At 46.0% G+C, this 27,552-nt stretch overlaps 2 protein-coding genes and 1 long non-coding RNA gene across 7 annotated transcripts; 2 read left to right on the forward strand and 1 right to left on the reverse strand.

Annotated features, from left to right (window-relative positions):
• The first annotated feature begins 373 nt into the window (after positions 1-373).
• LOC310684618 (sushi, nidogen and EGF-like domain-containing protein 1) lies at positions 374-9,942 on the forward strand. Its single transcript, XM_083456020.1, has 7 exons — positions 374-526; positions 2,524-2,559; positions 3,104-3,234; positions 3,781-4,062; positions 4,651-4,788; positions 8,566-8,735; positions 9,789-9,942. Exons 1-7 carry the CDS (start codon positions 490-492, stop codon positions 9,790-9,792), a joined length of 798 nt encoding a protein of 265 aa, XP_083312146.1. The 5' UTR covers positions 374-489; the 3' UTR covers positions 9,793-9,942.
• A 4,099-nt stretch (positions 9,943-14,041) lies between these two features.
• On the reverse strand, positions 14,042-24,018 carry LOC310684732 (membrane-spanning 4-domains subfamily A member 4A-like). 5 transcript variants are annotated; one of them, XM_083456225.1, is made up of 8 exons: positions 23,633-24,018; positions 21,046-21,138; positions 20,590-20,741; positions 17,653-17,772; positions 16,404-16,460; positions 15,740-15,841; positions 14,542-14,661; positions 14,042-14,287 (listed from the first exon to the last, which is right to left on the reverse strand). In XM_083456225.1, the coding sequence occupies exons 3-8, from the start codon at positions 20,704-20,706 to the stop codon at positions 14,207-14,209; spliced, it is 597 nt and encodes a 198-aa protein (XP_083312351.1). In that variant the 5' UTR covers positions 20,707-20,741; positions 21,046-21,138; positions 23,633-24,018; the 3' UTR covers positions 14,042-14,206. The 5 variants fall into 5 exon arrangements, with proteins under 5 accessions (XP_083312351.1, XP_083312350.1, XP_083312353.1 ...); XM_083456224.1 differs by having other exon boundaries at positions 20,590-20,761; positions 23,633-24,008; XM_083456227.1 differs by having other exon boundaries at positions 20,590-20,761; positions 22,760-24,008.
• LOC310684900 lies at positions 21,043-22,824 on the forward strand. The gene is made up of 3 exons (XR_014514946.1): positions 21,043-21,157; positions 22,305-22,387; positions 22,695-22,824. It is a non-coding gene; the product is annotated as an uncharacterized lncRNA (long non-coding RNA).
• Positions 24,019-27,552: the final 3,534 nt, after the last annotated feature.

Genomic DNA, 27,552 nt, shown 5'->3' on the forward strand with positions numbered 1-27,552 from the left:
GGGGTAGGATGTAAGTCTATATGGCATCCCTGTTCCAAACACTACCTCACCACCCATCATTATAGTAAACCGGATGTTCCAAATGCTCTGCATCATTTTGCCACGCTGAACAGCACCTAGAACATTCTTGGTGCTAGGTTTGTTTGCCTATCCACACAATTGTGGACGTATCCCACTCTCCCCACTCCGACTCCACCCAGGAGACTATTGTGCCTTTTGTGGTGTTGGCCCATTTCTCACCCCAAAAAAAAGCTGTGCAAAGAAATTCAGCAGGATTAGGCTGTTGAAACGGCCTGCTATTTGATTAAGGTCCCCTTTCCTTATGAGAACTGTTTGTTCTCTTTTTGTCAAGCTAGGTGTGGAAGGCAGGGTCAAGATAAATATCAGGTGTAGATCCACCCCACACATCCTTTCTTGGCTGGAGGAGGCATAGAAGGCACCTGAAATAAGCTTAAGACGCTGCAGTTCCAGGGCAAAGGAACAGCCAGGATGGAAACTATATCTGTTTTCCTTCTGCTGGCGGTGGGTAAGTAGGAGACTCAGAAGCCAGCTCTTTGCTTTGGGCTGTTTTCTCCGTTAATGGCAGATCAAGCCTCATCTTAACTTATTGTAAAAGTAGGTTCAATTTTGGGTTGACTTGACCTGGCAGAAGTCTCCTACAGCTACCTTCACAATGCATGGAGGAGTTTTAAAAGTTTGTTGTTTCATTCAACGTTTCTGCCGTACTTTTCAGTTAAAAATAGACAAGGTGACTTATAACTATCAATGTATTTTTAGAACAATTTTACAAAAAGGAAATGCAGCAATTGTGGAAGTGGCTGGGGGTGGGGGGGATATTGTACAAAATCAGGAGTACAGAAACCAAGTTGTGAAGGACTTTTTCAGCCCGGTGGGCCAATTTCTTAGCTCCCCCGCTCCCCACTTTGACAGGTGGAATGCATGACAGACACCTAAGGTCACCAAAATGTCCAGTGAGACATTTCTCCCTTTGCAGTGTGGTGGAGCAGTTGATCCCAGTGGGGCTCAACCACCCAGTGGGTCTAGAAGCTGGCAGGGATCATCTCCACTCCAGAGCTCTGATCAGAAGCTCCCGAGTGTGGAACCAATCCAAAGTTGGCCTTGCAATTGGAGCCAGACTTAAAAGGACTTGAATACAAGCCCTGCTTTTCATGGAACTATTGGGAACACATTTCAAGTCTCCTGGTTGTTCTTTCCTATCTGCCTCTTTACTTGCCCCACCCGCAGGGGTCCAAGGTGTCTTTAGCCTCCTTAAAATCTCTGAGCAAGTGGCTGGGCCTTCTCAATGTCTGTCAGCCTTCCTGACTGCTGACTTTCTCCACGACCCCAGAGCACCAGTGCCAGATGGAAAGGCATGTTGTGCTCATCAGCAGGATTGATCCAAGGTGCTGGACTTTCGGCACTCTGGCGTGATCCTGCTGACGAGCCCATCTAGTTTTGTGACTCAGATCAAATCATTTGATAAAGGTAGGTCTTCTGCAAACCCTGTCAAGGATGGGGCTCTTCTTATCATTTCATTTTATAGAATCATAGAATTGAACTATTGGAACAGACTGCAAGGGTCACCAGCTCCCTGCAACACAGGAGCTGTGTTTTTGCTCAATGTGGGGCTCAGATTTACAGTCCTGAGTTTAACAGTCTCATACTGTACGGACTGAGCTATCCCTTCCAATACAACATCCCCAAAAGGTTTAAGCACAAAAACATCATCAATAATAAATATATATATAAACACTATTTCAAAACCATGGTAAGAATTTACAGGTACATTCTTACCACAAAATTAAGACAGGGTAGAAATAGCCATTGAAAAATCTTGCTGGGAAAGGGTCGAAAAGACAATTAACAACAGCATCTGTCTGATGTGAGTTCCAATAGGTACTAGGAATTGGTACTAAAGACCAATTCCTAACTATTATGGAATGGGCTTCCTGGTGAGATAATATTTGCAAAGGCCTTCTCCTGCAAAGTACAGAGGCCAGTTTGGGTATATAAGGGGTGAGGCAATCTTTTAGGTATCTGAATCATATGTCCCACAGTTGCGAAGCACACTGAGAATGTTCTCTTGCCAGCCATGGTAGCTTGGGCTTCACTGATTTGTTACAGGTTATACGTGTGGCTAGATGGCTGTGTTGTCTCCTGGCAAGCCTTGGATAAGATAGCAAACTCAGTAGTAGGGGCATCAATCTTATTGCTACTGTTTACCAGCCGAGAGAGGAAGAGGAGGAACAGGGGGGCAGAAAGGTCAGGGTGGTGGAAATGCACCAGCAGACGCACAGTACAATCTAGATAGCATTGGGGCTCTCTCTCTCTCGCTCTCTCTTGCTGCCGCATCACCCTGTTGACTCATGTTAAGTTTGTGGTCAACTAAGACCCCCTAGATCAAATCTCCGTTTGAAACTCAATGGAACACTTCTGGCCTCTGCATAAAAAGTTCTTGTCTCTCCCTGTGTATGCCTGTAAACATGAAACAGATCTGATGGTTTCTCTCTTGCTGCTCTTTAGGGTCAACCCTGACCTCTCCAGCCGATGCCTCCACTGGTAAGATCCACTTGACTCATGAGCCTGAATGTGGGCTGAGGAATTGCCTTGAACAAATGAATGGCAGGGCACTTATAAAACATCCAGGCATTACTCCACCAAACATTGCAAGAATGTGTGGTGGAGGATTCCAGGCACCTTAAGACCTCCGCCCCCACTGATTCCACCCCCAATTCCCATGTTCAGTGGGAAGGTTTGAAGGAGAATTTTGCAGGCTTCCTGATCCTGGGGAAAATCCTAAGTGTTTTCTTATAAAGGACACATTCAGGCTGTATACATGCTGTATGTTAAAGCACATGGTCCCCCCCCCCCCAAGAATCCTGGGAACAGCAGTTCACTCCCTTGCAGAGCTAGTTCCCAGCACCCTTAACCAACCATAGTTCCCAAGATCCTTTGGGAGACGTTTGTGCGTTTTATGCAGCCTCAGACCCAGATAGAGGGAGGAGAGGCTGGCCAAACACATAGCCCTCCCTCCTCCCCAGGGGGCCTTCTGTAAAATGAGTTGCTGGCTTGGGCTCTAACAAGATGCTCCCTTCTCCTCTAGAATCATTGATGTACCCTTATGGGACTGCACAGGGTGACACAAAGAACCCCAAGTCAGATGATGGGACATCTACAAAGATCATCACTGCAGTGCCCTTCAGCTTCTATGGCAAAAAGTACAGCTCACTCTACGTACGTAATGCCTGGCCAAAGCCCCAGTCTACATGTTTCTTGACCAGAAGAGTGGGTGGTGCAGATCTATGCCCACCTGTCATTCAGATCTAGCAGGCTGCCTTGTACTGGCCCATCTTCAGTCTTGCTATCTAATCTAGTTGTCCATCTATGCATCCATCCATTGCTGGTTCCAGGTTTCAAGGAACCTTCAGCAAGGTTCTACCTCCTCAGCATCACTGTTGCCCCCTACTGATTCTCCTCATTTCTGAGGTCAGTGTTGGCAGGTGTTCAATCAACCAACCAGGGGTGCCAACTTGAATAAAATATTGGGGGGGGGGGGGAGTAAGCCCCATCCTGCATGATAAATCACATGATGTCAGATACACACACACCATTTGAATGGCAACGTCCATCAACTTTGGGGGAGTCCAAGCCCCTCAAATATTTTAATGGGGGGCTGATGGGACCTCAGATTCTAGGAGTTGGCTCCTATGACGCCAACCCTATATCTCTCAGTCTACCTACCTGCTGTCATTCACACCTGTATCTCTCTCCTTTCTTCAGGTCAACAACAACGGGGTGGTCTCCTTTGGTGTGAATGTCTCACAGTACACACCCGACCCTTTCCCTCTGGATTTGGGGTCGCCCTTTGTCGCCCCCTATTGGGGGGATGTTGACAATACTAGAGGCGGGGATGTCCTCTGGAGACAGACTCAGGACTCTGCAGTGCTTAGCCGCTGCACCGCAGATATCAACCAGTACTTCCCAGAGATGTCTTTCACGGCTGTCTGGGCCTTGGTTGCTACCTGGGACCGTGTCGCCTACTTTGGAAGTGCTTCAAAAAAGGTAGGCCTCTCCCTGACCTAGGGTAGCCAGCTGCAGGAGATGATAGGGCCCTGGGTGGAGCAGAAAAGGGACTTTCAGCAGATGAAACTTACAAGCAACACTTGCCAAAAATGCCTCTACTCTCCCTGACCACTCAGCATTGTCCCACCACCGTCCCTCTGACCCTCTTCAGGATGGGGGTTCCCCATCTGGTGCCTCATACCATTCCTCTGCATCCAGCCAGTCCATGACACATCCACACAAAAGTCAGAGGTTTGTAAAGTTCAGTCCCTGGGTCTGAGGTCCCCCCCCCCCACCGCCCTAACACTTAATATGCAATGTGAAAATGTGGTAACAAGAGGAACGTATAGGGAACCTGTTGTTGGGCTCCAGCCACCATCATCCACAGCCAGTGTGGTCAATGGGGTGGCAACATCTGGAAAACCGCAGGTTCCTCTGTCCCTAATCTACATGGTTTCCCTATCATTCTCAATGAAGAGCAGGACTCCCCCATGGTGCCCTCCTACTTTGTGTTCCCCAGAGACAGAGCTGCATCTCTTTGTGCTGTCGTAGCTCCACAGTCCCATGTCTCTTTCCTTTTTGCTGCAGACCAACACTTTCCAGGCTGTCCTGACCACCAATAACGAAATCGCTTTCATCATTTTGAATTATGCCGATATCCAGTGGACAACAGGGATAGCAAGCGGTGGGCATCCCAGGACAGGCCTTGGGGGAACCCCTGCACAGGTATTTGATCTGAATAGGAACACTGAGGGAATCTGACCTTTGCAGATTCTGATATGAAATTGACCTGGTCTCTGACCTCCCGGACCAACATGTGGGTTGGAAGATCCTTTGGGTTTCATGCTTCTCCAGAGCTTTTGGCCAAAACCAAAAGTATCAAAATATGTGTTTTAAACAAAACAAAACCACATTTGTTTTGTGACAAAAGGTGTTTGGGATACTCATTATGGGCTGTATCCAATGTTCTCTGTCTGCACAAGCAGGTGGGCGAGTTTTCATTCTGTGGAATGGAGGACTCCGCAACACAAGGGAGAACTCCAGTGCAACAGTTGCGTTAGTGAGAACTTGTTGCTCAACAAAATTACCAGCAACTTGCTTCTGTGTTCTCTTGTGCAACAATTTCTCGCTGCTGCAAAATATTTTGCCTGGGGAACAAGTATACAGCCAAGTGACTTTGACTTGGATACAACCCTTAAGTATGAATGGAGGGGGTCAGATTTTTCTTCTTCTTTTTCTTAATGGACAGATTAAGAGCTCGTCCGCATTCCTGCTTCTCCCATGCCTAGGAAGCATAGGTCTGAGCTGTTTTCTGCTTATCTCACATTTTCTAGGCATGCGTCGAAGTGGTTGTGCCTTTGCCCCAAACCTCCCCCCGCCCCCAAGAAAACCCTGTATTTAGCACTAAATATGAGCAAACAGCAATCCATGGAAAACCTGCCATTTGTTCCAATTCAGCAGTAGAGTAAACGGAGGTGTGGCTAAGCCCTTAGCATGTAACTTTAGAATCATAGAATTGTAGAGTTGGAAGGGACCCAACTCCCTGCAAAGGATGCTTCACCATGATATCCAGATATGCTTTGTATGCATCTGAGCCGATTCTGCTCTTAAGCAGGCCTGGCTTTGTAAGCGATCAGATGGGAGAAACCACCTGGGGATGATGGGTTTAAGCTGCCTTGCTGAAATCAGAAACAGCAGGCTATCCATGTACAGAGTTAAACTGCCACGTGAACAGTCCAACATATCAATATTTCCATCCCAAGTGATTTCATGAATGTCGAAATTGTACTGTAAAGTGCAATGCATAACCTACAGCAGCTTTCCGCCAACTTGGTGTCCTCTGCATGCCACTAGACTACAGCCCCCATCATCCCTGATCACTGGCCATGTGGCCTGGGGCTGATGGGAGTTGCAAGACAAAAGCAGCTGGAGGGCACCAGGTTAAGGAAGGCTGTCTTAAAATACATCTGAATGTCAGCCCATTAACTCACTAATTGGAAAGAAATTGGAGATGTTAATGTATTTTTCTTCCACTTATATCAGCAGTTATGGCAAAGATTGGCCCAGCACTAATTGCTGATATCTGGGGGGAGGGTCCTGGATTTTCATTGTGATGGGTTTTTTGGCAAGGGGGGGTCTCTACTGCCAGGGCTTTACTTTTCCTGTGCTAAGTCCAATAACTATTTTGCACCCCAAATGCTGTGGCAATGAACTTGGATTCCACAACCCAAATTTAATTACGCAGAATGAGGGAAATTGCATGCTCCTCTTATCCATGAATGGGACACGGGTGGCGCTGTGAGTTAAACCACAGAGCCTAGGACTTGCTGATCAGAAGGTTGGCGGTTCAAATCCCCGCGACAGGGTGAGCTCCTGTTGCTCGGTCCCTGCTCCTGCCAACCTAGCAGTTCAAAAGCATGTCAAAGTGCAAGTAGATAAATAGGTACCACTCCGGTGGGAAAGTAAACGGCGTTTCCATGCGCTGCTCTGGATCTCCAGAAGCAGCTTAGTCATGCTGGCCACATGACCCGGAAGCTGTACGCTCCCTTGGCCAATAAAGCGAGATGAGTGCCGCAACCCCAGAGTCGGTCACAACTGGACCTAATGGTCAGGGGTCCCTTTACCTTTACCTTATCCATGAATTTATTCTGAAGGTTTTGCTTTTTCATTTATTCTGCTTCTGCAACTCGAGGGAGGAACAAGGAACAAGGGCATGGCATTTCTGACCTCTGATCGCTGGAAATCTGATTCATTAATGCTTCTAGCTTTTGAAATGTGCAAAGCTTTGCTTGAACAATTTCAGGAAGCAGGCATCCAACAATAAGGGAAGTTGAGGGTTTGCTTGTGGTGTTTCTATGTTTTCTAAATGAAAGCTGAAATTCTCGGTAACCGAATTCTGCAGCTAGTTCCATATTCCTGTGGCTATAACGTGCTTTAGGGCTATTTCACAGCAACCACACCATCACATCTGGCTATTGCTAAATCAGCTTTCAGTTGCCAGTGCAAAAACAAACAAACCTAAAAACCCACTCTTGAAGATTCTGCTGCAGTTATTCCACCGTCACACAGATATTTGCCCTGATCTGGAGCCTGGGTGGTTCTTATTTACAGATATGTCCTGCCCTTCTTCCAAGCTGCTCAACATGACATCCCAGATTCTCTATCCCTGTTTGAGGCAGTGATGGCCACCAGCTTTGATGGCTTTCAAAGAGTGTCTAATCCTCACTCTTTTGAGGACCCCTTAATAATTGTTTAAAAAAATTCAGGGGGCGAGGGAGGCCAGTCGTGTCTCCTCCTCCTCCTTTTTTAAAAGAAATTTTATTTTTCAATTTCTGAAATTGTTAACAATCATACAAATTAAATAAGTTTCCCAATAAAAACACATCGTTTGACTTCCCTCCCCACTCCTTCTGTGGTTTCTTATGCTTTAATTTTCATTACTGCACCTCCCAATTAACTCTATTTATTAGTTACTCCCTGTGTTTTCCTTAACAAATATATCCACCCCCATCGTTCTGCCCGAACACTGAGGTCCAGTCCCAAGGGCCTTCTGGTAGTTCCCTCGCTATGAGAAGCCAAGTTGCAGGGAACCAGGCAGAGGGCCTTCTCGGTAGTGGCACCTGCCCTGTGGAACGCCCTCCCACCAGATGTCAAAGAGAAAAACAACTACCAAACTTTTTAAAGACATCTGAAGGCAGCCCTGTTTAGGGAAGCTTTTAATATTTAATAGGTTATTGTATTTTAATATTCTGTTGGAAGCCGTCCAGAGTAGCTGGGGAAACCCAGCCAGATGGGCGGGGTATAAATAATAAATTATTATTATATATTATTATTATTATTTAACAGCTTGTTTTAGATTAATCCTACTAATGAGCTTAGTTGTTTATCAGATAGTCCATGAATCTTCCCCATACTTTATTAAAAGTTGTTTCTCCGTGGATTTCTATTCTTCCAGTAAATTTTGTCATTTCAGCATAATCCATTAATTTAATCTGCCACTCCTCTTTGGTTGGAACTATTCTCCTCCTGCTGCTGCTGCTGAGGAGGAGGAGAAGGAGGGGGGAAGCAGCCCCCAGCCAGTGGCGGCAGTCGGAAGAGGAGGAGGAGGCTGAGCACCAGAGAGGAGGAGCCACTGGCCAATGAGGCCACACTGCTGCCACATTTCTGCTCCTTTGGGATTTCAGCACCTAGAATTCCTAAAAGGAAGGCTTCATGCTTTTTTAACAAAGGTTATTTTAAATATTTTTTTTCAACTCATTATATACCGTTTCCCAAAATCCTTTTGCTACCTTACAATTCCACCACATATGATAAAAGGTGCTTTCTTTTTCCTTACATTTCTAGCAATGTTTTATACATTTTTGCGAATTTACTAGGAGTTAAAGTCAACCAAATATTTCCACACATACATGAATATGCAGAAGGGGATCAAGACTGAGGAGAATGTTTCCTATGCTGTGGGGCTGGACACTACATTGCTTTTCTCTTTTCTTCACTCCCTAGGCTGGATTTGACAGTGGAGACAAGAAAAACTTTTACAACATCCCAGCATCACGCACCCCCAGTGTCCTCAATATCACACAAACCACCAACGTGCAGTTTACAGGGCGATGGGTGTTCCAAGTGGATGAGATTGTGATTGGAGACACAACGGAGAAGAGCAAATGCTTGGAGTAAGTGCCAGCAGACCCCTGTCCTTTGAGAGGGGTGGCCAGAGTGTCCTGTGAGAGGGGTGTTTTTGTGTGGATTGTTTTAATAACACTTATATTACATCAGGGCCTGATTTAGGTTTGATGAGGCCCTAAGCTACTGAAGGTAATGGGGCCCTTTATATGTCCATTTATCCTTTGTCAACAAATTGTCACTGTTTTTTTGTTGTTGAATATACACTATATGGTAATTTGTGGGCCTAATAGGTATCTAAAGCCATTTGCACATAACAAAATTTATCAAAGTAATGTTGAACTGAAATACAATTAAGAAGCATTTTAATAGTGAAATACAATTAAGAAGTATGTTAACAGTGAAACAATTATTAAGCTCTAACTTAAAATGATTTTTTTATTCATAACAAACTTAATAATGCAAACACACTGGCATTTGGCAATAACAAAAGTTCCTTTAGAAACTCAGTTTACAAAGACTCATAATCTAGTCTCTAGAAACTTGCTATAACATGAAATAAGAATAGGTGTAAATATATGATGCAAACTACTAATAATTATAAATAGCAGAATGTAGGCACCCTATATATAGAAATGAGAAAACCAGTGACATTTTAGGGAGCAGGCTAGCAGGCGGGGCCCATTACTTACATCATAGGAGCCTACACAACACAAAAGACTGTTGCTGTGTGTAGGTTTTATTTTATTCGTTTTTTTATCTTATATTTTGGAAATGTACATCCAAGTGTTTTTTTCTTTACTTTTGGGGGGGTCCCCAAGAGAGTGGGGCCCTAAGCTATAGCTTGTTTAGCTTATACGTAAATCTGGCACTGTATTACATTTTTTTAAAGATCCCTACACACGTGCACTGTTCTTTATGGACAAGGATACTGGAAGCTGCCTCTACTGGTGTTTTAATCTTTCAAGCTGTCACAATGTTCCCTTAATAATGTGTGGGTGGAGATGTGGCAGAGGCTGTTAAGAAAAAATTAGCAAGTTGCTAAAACGGGCAGGAGTAGGGATCTGCTGTTCAGTACAAATGCTTCTTTCTCTTTTCGCTAGATGAGACCACCTGCAACTCAAGAGAGCCCCCTCCTCATCCACCGGTGTCAAGACAGGATGTACTCAAATCTTTGCAAAGATACCTCTGCTGCCCCCTATAGGCTTGGAGCCATGGCTGATTATGGCGTACCAATAAAATGGCTGTGCTCTCGTAGCTACTCTCCTTTGTCTGTTCCCTGAGTGACTGGAGCTGAACGTGCTTTATGAAGTCAAGAAATGCAAGAATGATTGTGTGCATGAGTGTGTGCCTTTGATGAACAGAGGGTGCTGAGGCTTAATCTTACATGAAAGTCATGCCTTCTGAAACTCATTCACTGTCACAATGGAAAGCAAAGACTATTCTGGCGGTGCCCCGATGCCTCAAGCAGCAGCAGCCTCAGCAGCAGAAATCCAGACCATGGCACTTTCCTCTCGACATTGCTGCTTTTCCCTGTGATGGGGAAGCTGCAGCTGTTGAGCTTCTGCCTATCATGCAGAGCAGACAATGCCAGTCAGGGTGTGAAAGGCCAAGTTCCTTCCAGGTTATGAACTCTGGCTTCGAAAACTGGTTCCAGGTGCTGAGTCAGCCCCACCAGCATCTGCAAACTCAAATCATTGTGCTCCAGTTGAATTGGATGTGTGGCCTCTGTGTGTGTTTTAAAGTCACCAATGTGCTAACATTTACATTGCAGAGCATGTAAAGATTAAGCAGGATGTGCAACCGCTGTGCAAAGACCAGAGACGAGGTGCATGAGATACCGGTAAATAATGAGCCACACCTCACATGTTTAAAGCCAGTGGCGGATATTATGTTGTCAGCTGCTGTACTCTGCAAAGAGTCTGTTGTTGTTGTTGTCGTATAATAATAATAATAATAATAATAATAATAATAATAATAATAATAATGCATTTTTGCAAGTTATACAAACACAAAACAATATTCATCACTATCTCTTATCCTTAGACTTTCCAATCCATCTCTCCGTGGCATTCTGGGTAGTCTTTTGTCTGCTGCATAATCTATTATTCTACCCATTTTCATCTCAAATCCTCCTCTATTTAATGTTATCTGCTGCTCACATGTTCATTCCTACTTGTAGGCTAAAGGGACTATTATACCCTCTGAGATACTCTTCAAAACACTTCCACTCATCTCTTATCTGTGACTCATCCTTATTTCTTAGCAAAGAGAGTCTTTTGGGGAAAGCAGTTTGTTGCACAAGACCTCCCCTTCAACTCTAATTCTGTGGCCTGAATTTACATACATACATACATACATACATACCATATTTTTCTTCTATTTGTCATTATATAATAATAATAATAATAATAAATTTTATTTATATCCCGCCCTCTCCAGCCGAAGCCGGGCTCAGGGCGGCTAACAACAATAAAACAGCACAAACAACACTTTAAAATCATTCATTATAAAATTAATTAATTCAAGCCACTGGCAACCATTGGGCCAGAGCTTTGCGAAGATTGCCAATGGAGGGAGTCAGGCTGTGCCCTGGCCAAAGGCCTGGTGGAACAGTTCTGTCTTGCAGGCCCTGCGGAAAGATGTCAAGTCCCGCAGGGCCCTGGTCTCTTGTGACAGAGTGTTCCACCAGATCGGAGCCACGGCCGAAAAAGCCCTGGCTCTAGTTGAGGCCAGCCTAACTTCTCTGTGGCCTGGGACCTTCAAGATGTTTTTATTTGAAGACCGTAAGTTTCTCTGTGGGGCATACCAGGAGAGGCGGTCCCGTAGGTACGAGGGTCCTAGGCCGTATAGGGCTTTAAAGGTTAAAACCAGCACCTTAAACCTGATCCTGTACTCCACCGGGAGCCAGTGCAGCTGGTATAGCACCGGGTGAATGTGATCTCGCAGCAAAGACCCCGTAAGGAGTCTCGCTGCAGCATTCTGCACCCGCTGGAGTTTCTGGGTCAGTCTCAAGGGCAGCCCCACGTAGAGCGAGTTACAATAATCCAGTCTGGAGGTGACCGTCGCGTGGATCACAGTGGCTAGGTCAGGGCGAGAGAGGTAAGGAGCCAACTGCTTAGCTTGGCGGAGATGGAAAAATGCCGCCTTTGTTGTAGCTGCAATCTGCGCCTCCATTGAAAGGGAGGTGTCGAAGATTACACCCAAACTCTTAACGGACGGTGCTGGCACTAATTGCACCCCCGCAAGAGATGGGAGTTGCCCCCTCAATCCCATATCGTCCCGTCCCAGCCACAGGACCTCTGTCTTCGAAGGATTTAACTTCAACCGGCTCCCACGTAGCCATCCAGCCACAGCTTCCAGACATCTGGTCAGTGTGTCTGGGGCCGAGTCAGGATGGCCATCCATCAACAGATAGAGTTGGGTGTCATCAGCATACTGATGGCAACCCAGCCCAAAACTCCGGACAAGCTGGGCGAGGGGGCGCATAAAGATGTTGAAAAGCATCGGGGAGAGTATCGCACCCTGAGGTACTCCACACACCAAGGAGTGGCGCGATGACAATTCCCCCCTAAGCGCCACCCTCTGTCCCCGACCAGAGAGAAACGAGCGCAGCCATTGAAGGGCTGTGCCCTGAATCCCCACGTCGGCAAGGCGGTGGTCCAGAAGTTCGTGATCGACCATGTCAAAATGATTGAATCCCACCCCAAAATAGTGACAGTCTGAATGGAAGCACCTACAACAGGGGTCAGCAAGGCTTACCGGGCATGGGCCAGATCACTCCCGCAGAGATCCTCTGTGGGCTGGGCCGGCGCACTGGAAATCACATGCTCTGGTCCATGGGATCACAAAGAGTCGGACACGACTAAATGACTAAACAACAACAAGGTGCTGCTGGAAGGAACTTTTTAAAATTTGTTCCAGCTACAATCTATCTGTGATGCAACAGCGCCACTGCCTGGGTGCCGGTGAGAAATACACTGTGGGAAATGGGAGGCGTCATGTGATCTCGATTGGTTGCCACACAAGGCAATGATGGTAACGTTTTGCCCTGATCATCCCAGGCAGAAGTCCACACTTTAACACTCCATGTCCAAGCATTCAGACCCAGACCCAGGTCCCGCTTTTAACCCATACATAGATTTCCCATATTTCAAAAGGTAAAAATCCAGACCCCACCACAAATTTGTTGAGCTTTTCTTAGGAGGCCCGCCCCAAAAAGTTGTTCAGATTAACCCCTGCACCACTGCCAATTGCACCACCAACACAGCACCCAAACCCAGACATTAGCTACAGTTTTATTTTAAAAAAACTGCCCCCAAAAGGAACCAAATCCAGGGCTCCTCTGGGATTTCCCAGATACATGGCAACCCTACCCAAACATGCACTTAGGGACCCAATTCTTAATCTTTTACCCTATATTCACATGGTGGAAGTGCTCCGGTCGTGTTGCAAACCAACTTGGATAAGACTGTGATGTTCTAGTGGGTTGAAGACCAGTGCTTGAGGGGCAGCCGATTGTTTGAAGTGCTGTGGTACTGCTTTAAGTGCATAGCTCTGATGGGACCACACATTCCAGCCAGGCAAAAAGACCTTGCGAGGCAGGACTGGTGACTGGCATGATGCAGGAGGAGGGTAGTAGCCTGGGAAAACTCCTGAGGGCCAGTTTCAAAGCCCTGGGGGGCCACATTAGGCTACAGACCAGACGTTCCTCACCTCTGTTCTAGCATGTCAGAAACCCTGGAAACGCACTAAGCTATATGAAAAGAGAAGACCAGAAATTTTGAGTAATGTATCATATTGTTATATAATATTTCTTGTTTTGCATTCATATCTTGCTGAAAGATATCTAGTGCAATTAGGGGGATCTTTATTGGTCCAGTCAACCCACATCCTGTTTGCAGTTTTTCTTTTTCTTATTCTCATGTAAGGCCTAGTTCAGCAACATTATATTTGCTATACAGTCAAGTCATACCTCGGGTTACAGACGCTTCAGGTTGCGCTTTTTCGGATTGTACACCATGCCGAACCCGGAAATACCGGAACAGGTTACTTCCTGGTTTCGGCGCTTTGCACAGAAACGCCAAATTGTGACCCGCGCATGTGCAGACATGGTGCTGCGGGTTGCGAACGCTGCAGGTTATGAATGTGCCTCCTGCACGGATCATGTTCACAACCCGAGCATCCACTGTAGTTTCTTTTGGAAATCTTTTTCATTATTTTTGTTCAGAATGTTCCTATTCATTTTCAGGGCTTCCGTTGATTGGCTTCTTACAATTCCCCTGATCTACTTTTAAAATGTTGCTCTTAACTTAAAAGTTGCCAGTCTTCCCAACAAACAACAGGCCACGCCGCCTTATCAAAATCCCAGTGTTTTATTTGCATGGGTCATGATAGACATAGATTTCTTCAAAGATGATCTAGAATGAGCCAAGAAACCTGCTTGGTGCCTAAGTGCACATTTAGTATTTTTTACTCATAGCATTGGAAATGGCAGTCAAGGAGGATGGGAGGAAGCAAGTCAGAGAGATCTGGGATCCTTGCAAGCATCTGGAAGAGCAACAGAGTTGCCTGGGCTCACGTTCTGGTAAACCACCACAACCTGCAGGAAAAGAACACCCCAGGAGAAAAATCAGTCTTGCTGTGCATTTACAGTGCTGCTCAGCTCCTGAGCAACTAACTCTGCTTGCTATCAGTATTCAGGGATGAGCTCTAGACCATTGAACTTAGAGAGAGACTTCTAGGCCCAAGGTGAAATGCTGTTTTGACAACAAACACCTTATTTGGGGAGCAAGGAAGCAGGCCCCACCCTGGGATATCTTTGCCTACCAAACCCCACTCTCTTTTCAATGTTACCGTTTCGGTGTAGTTGTCCTGGCAAACTGTCTTGCACCCGAACGCAGCGGTGGAGATAGTGATGCAAAACTCAAAGACGTTGAATACCAGGAAGACAGCCAGGATTCCATACAACATGTTCTGTCGATGAAGCAGAGAGCCCGGCAAAGGGGATTACTCTCCATTTATAAATGTGTGTATATGTGAGAAGAACAGAGTTTGAATCAGACCAGTGGACCAGATAGTCCAGCCCCCTGTTCCCATTGCTGACAACCAGATGCCTCTTTGGGTTGTTGTGAGGATGCAAAACAACATAACACAGACACCGAGTGCCCCTTGGACACTGGGAGACCAGGCAGAGCTGCCTAACTTGGCTGCCCCCCTGAAGTGTTCAAGGGCTCCCCTTGCGTAAAAGACCCTCAGTCAAAGCCAGGGGTCAGCAAACTTACTGTGCCTTGGGCTGGTGTCTCCAGCACTGATTGCGCGGCGGGCCAGAGGGCAGGGGAACACTTGCCCATACACATGCGCACACGTTATTTCTGGTGTACTTCTGGGTTGGAGGAGCACCGGAAATAGCTTGTGCGCATATGCACGGGCCTCCTCCGACCCAGATGAGCACTGGAAATAACGTTTGCACATGCACAAATAACACTTGCTCATGTGCACAAGCTATTCCCAGTGCTCCTCCAACCCGGAAGTGGGCAGCCGCGCAGAGCAGCGCTGGTAAGAGCAGGCGACGGCAGTGGGCGATGGGGGTCACTGCAGGCAGGATAAATGAGTCCCTCAGGCCTTATCCGGCCTGCGGGCCTTAGTTTGGGGACCCCTGGTCAAAGCCAAACGCAGCAGACATAAGCAATTCAAGTAATCTGTTTATGTCAAAGCGCCGCTCTACTCACACCATGACTTGCTCTGTTCATCCTCCCATCCTGTCCTGCCGAGGTTGTCTAAACACACTTTCTGGTGCATTTTCCAGTCATTTTCCTTATCCAAAAAGGGTCTGTTTTCGGCAGGGGAGTGGTGTTTCTTGCACAAGAGCGTATTGAATCCACTTTAATCTCACAACCTGGATTTGCCAGGACACAATTGGAATCCCGCCCCAAAATAGCAACAGTCTGGAAGAGCCCTCCCTATGATGAGACCAGCACTCACCCAAGGGAACAATGGGGATTTATTACACCCGCTATACTTTTTCGGATGATGCTCATTGCAGCTCTCTCACCTGCCTACGCAAATGGTAGATATCCAGTGAAAAACAGAGGAAAATGATTCCAATGCCGGCTGCTACAGAACTCACGACGTTCATTCCCAGCATCCCTTTCACCTAACAGTGGGGACAAACAATCATATATCATGCCTTCATTGAGCAATCCTGAAGCAACTGCCTGGTATAAACCTCCCTGGGAGCTGTAATTCTGTGAGGGGAATAGAGGTCTCCTAACATCTCTCAGCACCCTGAATGACAGTTCTCATGTGTCTATGGAGAGAAGTCATAATTGTCTAAAGTGCTTTGATGCAGCTTTAAATGTATAGTGCAGAACGGGCTTCTGGGGACATCCAATAATGTCATAATACACAGAGGCAGAGCACCACCCCTTGAGTTTCACAAATTCAAGCTATATATAGAGTTAAATAACTATTGGATTCTAACCATCCATATCTGAATTGATGCATGATTTTGGACATGGTAGCTGCAATATGGTTCTTGAGTTGAGATGATAAACCCCATAAGAGATACACATAACTTCCTCTGGAAAATGCATGAAGTTGGACAAGGTAACTTCAGACCAGGAATTCTAGGAGGGACCCTTAAATGGCAAGCAGCAGGCGCCATGAATTCTGCGCTCCATCTTTCATTGCAATTTCCCAACAAGCAAATTAGTTACCAGTGGTATTTTGGGGTTCCTGGCAGCTGCCACAGAGAGGGACCCTGAAATGATGTACTGTAAGAGAAGGAAAAGGAAGTCAGAAGCTAGGGACAAGATTCCCAGGGATTTTTCTCACATCTTGCCTTCCAGCCCATTAGGTCATAACCAGAAAACAATATTAATGGAGCATTACTTGATGTTTCTCATGCAAAAGTACCGAAGCAAAGATACCCTTTCTGCTGGACAGCTCCATAACTCTCATAGGATTTGTCCATACAAATTCTGCCCAACAGACTCTCTGGTGGACTCTTTGAGGGAGGAGGTCCATGGCACAGGGGGCCTCCAAGGCTGGATCTGGCCCTGTTGCTGTGCCTTCCCTGCTCCCTAGAATGGTCACCCCATCACAACCACCTCCAAGGCCCCATGTCAGCACTGCATATACACTCTGAAATAGGATCCGAGGGTGTGCAAAGCTGCACAGACAGTTAGCTTCCACAAGCAATATGGAAGGGCAAAGGCCTATGCAGAACAATGAAGCCCCATCCCATAATGACTGGAACACCTCTTCAGCCATTCTCCAGCTTCTGACATTTTCACCAGCTATCCCACATACATGTCATCTTCATGTCTCCTGAGGACGAGAAACTGTCTACCCCGCCCCCCCCCAAAAAAAGTTGAACTTCTCAATAGTAGTGCCTGGGGGGAAGGGGCAGGACTGCACTCGATTTCCTGCCAAAGGAGTCTCTGCCTCTTACTGGGAGAGTGAGGTCAGGTGGTATGGAGATTGGCACTGTGCAGAGCCAATCCTGTGCTCCTGGCGTTGCACCCACATGCCACTAACACCCCAGAACACACGCCCAATTAAGCAGCACTGACTCTCTGCCCACAGGTCAGGTGTGTGGTTTCCCCCTCCCCAGTGGCTTCTATTTTCCACTTAATTCATGAGGCATAATTCTGAGTTCCCCCCTTTACACAGTAGCAGTTGTGGGATCTTTGAGTGATGCTCAGCCTTGGTCAGTGTTGCCTTCTGGTCTTCCACAGATGGTCTTCAGCTGTTGCAGAGCTGTGGGATCTTCAGCCCTAGAGATTTTGCTGAACTACAACTCCAATCACCCCTGAACTTTAGCCAGGCAGGCAGGAGCTGATTGGAGTTGCAGTCCAATCACCTGGGGACATTCCCAACCTCAACATCTCTCCCTTAGTCTAAGTTGAATCCCAAAGGAACTTTTCTTTTTCTTTTTTTACACAAAGATGTGTGTTGGATTACCAAGATTCCGCTCCAGATTGGTGCTTCAATTACAATGTAAGAGTAATAATAATAATTAGGCACAGTGTGAAGGGCAGCTCCGAGACCAACTTGCATAATTCCAATGAGTATCTGCGTGATCTGCAAAGACAGCATAAAACCACACATTCTTATTATCACCACAGATTCTAGCTGCAGACCAACTGAAAGTTACTTCAAACATGGTGGGGGTGGGGGTGGGCACATGTTTAGGTGAGCAGGGCTGAAGGCCTAAGTGGGTGGAGCCAATGCAATGCTATCCAATAGTAAACCATTGTTCATGGTGAGTTCTAGAAGTTCTTTTTCTAGAAAAACAGCACTTCTGGGCTGCATGTCCTCAGAACATGGCAGACATGCATCTTGCTGCAATTCTTGACGCTTGCTTATTTTTCAGAATATCACCAGAGAGAGAATAAGAGGCAGAGAATATAGTCTGCGGTCTGAACCTCAGATGAAGAAGAAGAGGAGGAGGAGGAGTTTGGAGTTGATTTCAACGATTAAGATGTGTGTACTCCCAAAGATGTTATTCTTATTTCAGATGATTCCAATACTTAAAGGCGCGAGGATATTTAAAGAGTGGCAAAGAGGGATTTCAAGGTACATCTGGCAGGGCAAAAAGCCGAGAATTCAATATAAATTATTAACGGACGCAAGAGAAAGGGGAGGCTTTGCCCTGCCAGACTTGAAATTATACTATGAGGCCTCGTGCCTTTGCTGGATAAAAGATTGGATAAAATTAAAGAATACAAAACTGTTAGACCTAGAGGGATTTGATAACAGATTTGGGTGGCACGCGTACTTATGGCGGGAGAAGAAGAAGGGCCACAAAACTTTTGAAAACTTTTGAAGACCACATCTTTCGGAAATCGCTAAAGGAAGTATGGGAGAGATATAAAAATCTGTTGGAACCAGGGGTTCCACATTGGTTGTCTCCACTAGAGGTTATGTGTGTTAAAAAAACTAATATGAGAGGTAGTTGGATTACCTATGGAGACCTAGTGGTTAAAGATGGAGAAAAATGGAGATTGAAGCCATATGAACAAGTAAAAGAACATGTATTTGATTGGTTTAATTATTATCAGATAAATGATATGTTTAAAAAAGATCTGAAAGAGAAGGGTTATATAGGAAAAGATTCAAGATTTCAAACGGAAATAGTAAACAATGACAGTAAAACAATCTCAAAAATGTACAAAATGTTATTGGAATGGTATACGATGGATGAGGAAGTCAAGTCGGTAATGATTAACTGGGCTAGGGACTTTGGGTACAATATATATTGGGAAGATTGGGTGAAAATATGGAACAACAACTTGAAGTTTACAGCATGCACCACATTAAAAGAAAACACGATGAAAATGGTATACAGATGGTATATTACACCAGTTAAATTAGCAAAAATGTTTAAAACTAACAATAAGTGCTGGAAATGTAAAGAGAAAGAGGGAACTTTTATTCATATGTGGTGGGAGTGTAAAAAAGTGAAAGGGTTCTGGGAGAGGATATACAATGAATTAAAGAAGATGTTAAAATACAGTTTTGTAAAAAGACCAGAAACTTTCCTTTTAGGAATAACGAGGAATGAAATCAATAAAAAGGACTGTAAACTTTTCCAGTACGCGATAACAGCAGCGAGAGTGTTGATGGCCCAGAGGTGGAAACAGGAAGAACTACCGACTTTGGAGGAGTGGAGAATGAAGTTAACGGATTACGCAGAACTGGATAAATTAACTGGGAAAATTAGATACCAACGAGCCCATAAGTTCATTGAGGACTGGGAAAAATTTTCGGAGTATTTGAAAAGTGTATGTGATGAGCAAACAACGCTAGTGGGTTTTAAAGAAGTTTTGTGAGTAAAATAAGGAATATTGCAAAAATGTAAACAAATTTGTTAAGATATTTATTTATTTACTTACATATTTATTTTAAAAGAAAGGAAAAAAAGGAAAAAGAAAAAAATGGTGATACGAAACTTGAGGAATGCGTAGACAAAATTTCTATTACGGATGATTGGCAGAGAAGTTGAGGGAAGTCCAAAAAAAATTGTAAATATGTTAATGGGAAATTTGTATGATTGTAAATATTTATGTAAAAATTGAATAAAAATGAAATGGAAAAAACAAACAAACAAACAAACAAACAAACAAACAAACACTCTGTGAGGTGAGTGAGGCTGAGAGACTTCAGAGAAGTGTGACTAGCCCAAGGTCACCCAGCAGCTGCATGTGAAGGAGCGGGGAAGCGAACCCGGTTCACCAGATTACGAGTCCACCGCTCTTAACCACTACACCACGCAAGGTATCATCCCGACTTCTTTAAAAATCTCTTTGGATAGGCATAGGAAAGGCAGGAAGTGTGTGGCTAGTCGTCTCCTCATAGCAGTGGTTCTGCCTTCCCTGGGGACCCTGACAAACTTAAATTATGTATGTGGGAGGGCAGGAGATAGGGACCTGTGTTGTGCAACTCTACGCACATCCACTCAAAAGCCACTCCCACTGAGTTCAGTGGGATTTACTCCTATGATTACAATCTGAATTTTCTTCCTACAGTATAGAACTTTTTAAAAAATGAATAGAATAGATCATGATGCAGTCAACATTTAAGCACTTCAAAAATCCAAAGGTTTCATTCAGAAAGATGAGTATGTATTTCGCTGAAACCAGTCAAGCATCAGAATGTAGGATGCTAAACTCCAGACATTGCTGAACTACAACTCCCATGTTAGCTGGGGCTACTCAAGGTGCAGAAGAGAAGACAGAATTGACTTCAGAAGCAGGGCTGGGGAGCTGAGAAGAGGGCTTTGCAGTTGCCTAAGGGTAGGCAGGTCTAAAATGTTATGGGGAAGGAAGTGGGAGGGCTCTCAAATAGAGCAGGCAGGGGAACACAGACCCTCTAGGTTCCCCTATATTCCATACTCACCCCCAGTGCCAATGGCTCACCCCGATAAAACTTCTTCATTGCTTTTGGCATGTTAGCATCCGACTCATCTCTCGAGAAGGATCGGGGGGTCAGAGGTGCGATGGGATTGGTATCCATTATGGCGTTTGGGGAGTGGTTTTGTAAAACAGCAACTGTATCAGGAAGAGGAGATCTAAGTGGGGCAAGGGAAAATAGTGTGAGGATGTGAATAAAAAATAGGAAAGGATATATTACCCTTCCTTACACTCACTTGTGAGTTTAGCAGAGCACACCCCTTTTGCGACAAAATTAGGAAGCTGCTGTTTCAGCTTGTTGCAGCCTTTTTGATGAAGCAATCCAGGATGCCTTGGTGTGTAGGCTGGGTTTTCCTCGTGTTTCCCCCCTTTATCCCCCTTACAACAACAGCAGCACACACACAAAAACCAGTCTTCTTTGAATAAAATACAGTTTACTCACAGTTCACATGCAGTAGCAATCTGGAGGCAGTCTTAGGCTGCAGTTACAGGTGCATTTGTATATACAAAAGGACCAGGGAGTCTGAGGCTGAATCTAGACACATCAAAGAAGCGTTTCAGTTAAAGGCCTTGTAAATTTAAACAAGGAAAACAGGTAGAGAAATAAACGGGAGTACACAGTGCCATCTGGTGGCACAATAAAAAGGGACAATATAAAAAGGGACCCCTGACCATTAGGTCCAGTCGTGACTGACTCTGGGGTTGCGGCGCTCATCTCACTTTATTGGCCGAGGGAGCTGGCATACAGCTTCCGGGTCATGTGGCCAGCATGACTAAGCCGCTACTGGTGAACGAGAGCAGCGCACGGAAATGCTGTTTACCTTCCCGCCGGAGCGGTGCCTATTAATCTATTTGCACTTTGACGTGCTTTCAAACTGCTAGGTTGGCAGGAGCAGGGACAGAGCAATGGGTCGCGGGGATTTGAACCGCTGACCTTCTGATCGGCAAGTCCTAGGCTCTGTGGTTTAACCCACAGCGCCACCAACGTTGTATCGCCTATACAACACATATAAATCGCTTTTTCTCTACCAGTCTAGCTGAGTCCTGAGACTTTGGACTTCAGACTCAACAACTTGCTAAATCTCTGTAGAGTAGAGATGCAGTGGTAGAAGATGCACGACAATGGCAATTGAGCAAGCTGGAGTAAGTGAGAGATGCAGATGTGATCAGTATCACAGTATATAGGTAAGTTATGCCCAGAAGTCCTCCCTGCTAGATCCACATTTCGCTGAGTGCCCATTCCAGCAAACAGAAAATGTTGAAGCTGACTTCTCTTTCTGGATTTCCCACACAGAGGGGAGGGAGATGGAGGAGTGTGAATTATTGCCCCCTTTTGGAAGGAAATGACATCCCAACTCTGTTGTCCACTTGCAGACTGTCCTTATTTTCTGGGTGGGCTTCCAGGACATACTTGCAAATTTCAGTAATGGAATTAAACTGGGTTTGGCAAGCTTGCCCAAGAAAACTGATTTCAGATCATAAGAATCTTACATTTCACAGTAAGGAAAGTGACAGAAAATGCATTGGAAAGTCCAGAACAACAATTGCAAAATTACTTGTGGGGAGCTCATACAAGAGAGTGGGAATGATTGCTAAACAGCAGGCATCTGACTCCTTTGAAAACCTGGTGCAATCAAATCAGGATGAAACCTGGAGAAATAGGTCAGCTGGGAATAAACTAATTAGGGAGTTGTCCTAGAGGATGTAGGATCCAGAGGATCCCTGGTTGTCCTGGCAACTTCCCAGCACACCTGGGCTATGCTCCCAAAGTAAGAGAAATGGAGGTGCCTTGAAACAGTTCATCAAGGACTGGGGGAAATTTGTTGAATATCTGAAAAGTATATGTGATGTGCAAACAACGCTAGTGGGGTTTCAAGAAGCACTGTGAAAGTTGAGATATATTGTTAAAAAGAAATAGAAGTGGGAGGGAAGTTTAACGGCAATATAAACAGAAGAAATGCGTAATTGAGAGGTAAATATGGATGATTGTCAGAGAAGCTGAAGGAAGTCCAAATAGAGTTAAATTTGTGGAAATTTCGATAAGACTGTATATTTGTGTTGAAAAAATAATAAAAAATATTTTTAAAAAAGAAAGAAAGAAACTGAACAGGAGACTCCAAACGCCACAATATAGCAATAACTTTGTTACTTTGTACCAAGCAGAATGTCCCAAAGCTTGTGAGCAAACCTTTGAGTTCCACAGAATTCTTTCTCGGGCTGAATGAGGTTGGTGTGGCAGGAACAATTAGGGCTTGCAGATTATTAAAAAAATAAAAATAAAAACTTTTCAGAGGTTGTCCAAAACAGTACAGCGAGGGCACCAATGGCTCGTGTTGCTTTTAACATCTCACGCAGGGGGGTTTGAAGTCGTGCTGAGCACTCGGCTTCAGATCCCAGTTGTGGGAGCGCCCTGCCAGCCGGGGCAGAGTGTGGTGTGTGCGCGCACAGCCATTGCCTAAGCTTCGCGCGCGAGCTTTGAGCAAACGCATCAGGATTTGCGCTCCATAAAACGACTCGTTCAGAAGTGACCCTTAACGGCTCGCGCTGAATTTACGACAGGCTGAAAACTTTGTGCCATCAAATCAGGATGATTTCTCAGTCAACAGGTCAGCCGGAAAGGACCTCAAGACACTTGGCACTGCTAGCATAAATCCTGGCTACGCCCATGACAGCTAGCCCGGGACCCCAAAATGCACGTCCTCCTCCTCAGCAACAGGTTCTTCCTTCTGCCTCGGATAAAAAGGAGTGGGAAAGAGCTGGGCAGGGAATTCGGTTCCCCTCTAGGCAAAGGCAACCACCCGTCAAGGCTGCCACGCAGAATACAGACCGTGGTGCGTGGATCCCTCGCCTCCTCTGGTCCCAAGAGCGCGAAAAGACGTCCCTGCGCCGCTGGGATCTGCGGGATGGTCGAGGAGTCCCGGCCAAACGGGATGATGGTTAACTATCGGGGCTGAACTTTGGGGAGAAGTTTGGGGAGGGGCGGGGCGGGGCGGGCGGGAAATGGGGGGAAGTGCGAACTTATCACGGACCTGCTCAGAAAGAGATCTCGCTTGCAATTCTTGCCTCGCAGCTACCGCTCCTTTCCTGACGGCGCAGTCCTGGGGTGTCTACTCGAAAGAAGTGTCAGCTGATCTCATTAGAGCTTGCAGAAATGGATGCGGACAGATATTGGGTAACAGTTTAGATTTTGCTGAATTCCAGTTTGATGAGAACTCGGGCTTTTAATTGGCTCTGTTTGTTCACGTCAACGTTTCCTCTCCGGACACTCCGACTCCGCCCCACTCTCTCCCAGTTGCACCACGCATCAAGATTCAAAGCACTTTGCATTTGTCCATTTAAGGGTTATAAGGGTCTCCCCTATTTTGCTCGATTTTGCCACCTACCCGCCCCATTTTGCATCGTTTAGTCCGGTTTTGTTAGCTGTGGGGAGGAAAGGGGTCTGCGGAACTCTGAGGTCCTCTTCCCCAACTACAGGAAAGTTAGAGGAGCCACCCTTCTGGTTTCTGAAGATTCCTCCTGTATTGGCTGCACTCCACCCAGTTTCTCTCTCTCTCTCTGCCAACAAAACAAGAAGCTTCCTTTTCATTTTCAAAAAGAAAGAAGGCAATATTCTTAAAGGTAAAGGTAAAGGTACCCCTGCCCGTACGGGCCAGTCGTGTCCGACTCTAGGGTTGCGCGCTCATCTCGCTCAAGAGGCCGGGAGCCAGCGCTGTCCGGAGACACTTCCAGGTCACGTGGCTAGCGTGACTAAGTGGCATCTGGCGAGCCAGCACCAGTGCAGCACACGGAAACGCCGTTTACCTTCCCGCTAGAAAGCGGTACCTATTTATCTACTTGCACTTTAGGGGTGCTTTCGAACTGCTAGGTGGGCAGGAGCTGGGACTGAACGACGGGAGCTCACCCCGCCGCAGGGATTCGAACCGCCGACCTTGCAATCAGCAAGTCCTAGGCACTGAGGTTTTACCCACAGCGCCACCCGAGGGTGTATTTCATGCACAAGACCACATTCAATGCCCTTATGCTATTTGGGAGCACATAGCACCCTCCTGCTTAAATCTAAAAATGTGGTCAGAACGCTGTTGTGTTGTAACCAATGGGGAAAGGTGGTATTAGATTTTATATGGGATGAGGGGATTAAAACTCCAAATATAATTCAGAACAAAGGAAGGAAGGTAGATTAACATTTCTTAGTAATAGCAGCTTATTCACCCTATTTAAGTGCATGTTGTTGCTGTTGTTGTTTAGTCGTTTAGTCGTGTCTGACTCTTCGTGACCCCATGGACCAGAGCACGCCAGGCATTCCTGTCTTCCACTGCCTCCCGCAGTTTGGTCAAACTCATGCTGGTAGCTTCGAGAACACTGTCCAACCATCTCATCCTCTGTCGTCCCCTTCTCCTTGTGCCCTCCATCTTTCCCAACATCAGGGTCTTTTCCAGGGAGTCTTCTCTTCTCATGAGGTGGCCAAAGTATTGGAGCCTCAGCTTCAGGATCTGTCCTGAATGCATGGATAAGTTAAATAGATTTCCTAAGCCAAAGCTGCCGCGTTATTTTAGAATCATGGAGAGAGAAGAAACAGCACGACTGTCATGTCAACATACCTACCAAGGACATGTTTAGAAAATATTTGCTAAGCTCCCGCACAGCCACCTCAGATTGGTTCTTAGGACTTAGCCCACAATGTTATTCAGCCTGAGGGCTGCATTTCATGGTGGGGAATCTTCCAGGGGCCTCCTGCCCACTGTGGGCGGGGCCAGACACAAAAATGGGCAGACTTCCTTGTGGCCCTGCAAATGCTGGAGCTTTCCATGTGCACATACACCTCCCTTTCTCCATCCTCCATCCAGTCAAGCTACCGAAATTATTACAATCAGATATGCTGTGAGCCAGGCAAAGGCACTCAAGGAGGGTGGGGAGCACAGCTCCTAACCACTGCTCTCTGGGATAGGGATTGAAATACACTCAGAGTCGCAAAGTGATTTCATGCTCTTTATTCAGCTCATAGTGGTGAGGAGGAATGAATAGCCATGTTCAAATATATAAAAGGATGTCACATAGAGGAGGGAGAAAGGTTGTTCTCTGCTGCTCCAGAGAAGCGGACACGGAGCAATGGATCCAAACTACAAGAAAGAAGATTCCACCTAAACATTAGGAAGAACTTCCTGACAGTAAGAGCTGTTCAACAGTGGAATTTGCTGCCAAGGAGTGTGGTGGAGTCTCCTTCTTTGGAGGTCTTTAAGCAGAGGCTTGACAACCATATGTCAGGAGTGCTCTGATGGTGTTTCCTGCTTGGCAGGGGGTTGGACTCGATGGCCCTTGTGGTCTCTTCCAACTCTATGATTCTATGATTCTATGAATGAATGTCCGCTCAAAGTATCTGCTTTATATACATTATTTACACAATGGACTGCACATGATTGGCTAATTCCGGAATTCTACTGTAAGCCAATCAGGTTGTGGATTCGCTTCTATCTGGAGAATGATTGGGTGGTTCCTGCCAACCAATCATACTGCTGCATTGTTCTAGGACCAATCAGACTGCTGCATTCTGAATCCTATTGTTCTAGGACCAATCAGACTGCTGCGTTTTGGATCCTAAGGTTCTAGGACCAATCAGACTGCTGCAGTTTGGATCCTATTCAACTCAGTACATAACAGGCATGGATGCTGAAACCCCTCTGGGAACTGTAGCTCAGACCCAAGCATGCATTTGGGGACCAATTTCTGGATCTTGTTTACCATATTGTTATAGATTTAGGGCAAGCCCTAGAAATTAATAAATGCTAGGTGTTTTGGCAGTTAACACTGCAGGTTCTTCAAAAGGATCTTTGGCAGAAAATATATGAGGGGAAAGGTATTTTTATCTGAACAACAACAAAACCCAAACAGTAAACCTTCTTAAACAGCAATAAAAAAACCCCTCTTATGCTGAGAAATAACCCCAAAGGAACAATTCCAAAGACACAATTCCCCCACTAGAACTTCACCCACATACAGCACCAGATCCAGCCATAGGGAGCCTCAGCAGCATTTGGGCCATCCTCCTTATCCCTTCTGACTGCTCTGTACCTGCCCCAAGCAGATGGGGCTGGATGTCTCCCTAGCCACCACCTGTGCAGATTAGGGCTCCTTATCTGGGCAATCAAGCCCCAACTGGGCCTCCCTCAAGGGCAGGGGTGCTCCAGCGAGGACTCACAGGAAGGGTTGACTGTGCAAGGCCAAATCTTCAATTTTTCTTGTGTGTTCACACTGTAATTTCGGTTATTTGTGATATGAAAGGAGAATGCAAGCTGCTAAGGAATTCCCGTGGCTGAGCTACGAATGATAGGGAGCAACTGAGGGACATTAACAATACAAGGAAATTCCTTCCCCTCTTGCTCCAGGTGTGAACAGAGATTGGGGATTTAGGAGGTGGCCTGGCTCTAGGGGAGGGGAGGGGGTTGGGGGAAGAAGAAGGGGTAGGGAGGGCAGAGGTTGATCACAGGAGAGGCAGACTGCAGTCAGCTTACACTGCTGCCTCTTGGAACGACTGTGCCATAAGATCTGGACTGGCTCCATGCACACTGAAGGTGTAAATAGGTGAATGAAGCAAATTTCTTAAAGCCACAACGGTCTCTGCTGTATCTTCCATTCTCCAAAGGGACATAGACCCTGTGTGGGTGCCTGGGCCCCATGGGCTTTTGCCACCGCTAGGCAGAGAGAGGGGCACCCAACTTCAGGAACAATATATTTGTATGGTGGTAGCAGGCTGCAAAATGCTACTATGCTCCATTAAATACATAGTGCAGACGGGATCACACAGAGGCAATAACAAAGCTCCAAGGCAGAGGTCGGCAACCTAAGGCCCATGGACCAGAAGCGGCCCATGAGGGTCGCTTAACTGGCCCATGAGCTGACCGCTCGGCAAGTCTCCACGCGCTGCACTAAACTGGTGCAGCGTGGCGTGGGGACT

The sequence above is a fragment of the Podarcis tiliguerta genome, assembly GCF_965153285.1.
Source record: "Podarcis tiliguerta genome assembly, chromosome: 8".
Taxonomy (NCBI): domain Eukaryota; kingdom Metazoa; phylum Chordata; class Lepidosauria; order Squamata; family Lacertidae; genus Podarcis; species Podarcis tiliguerta.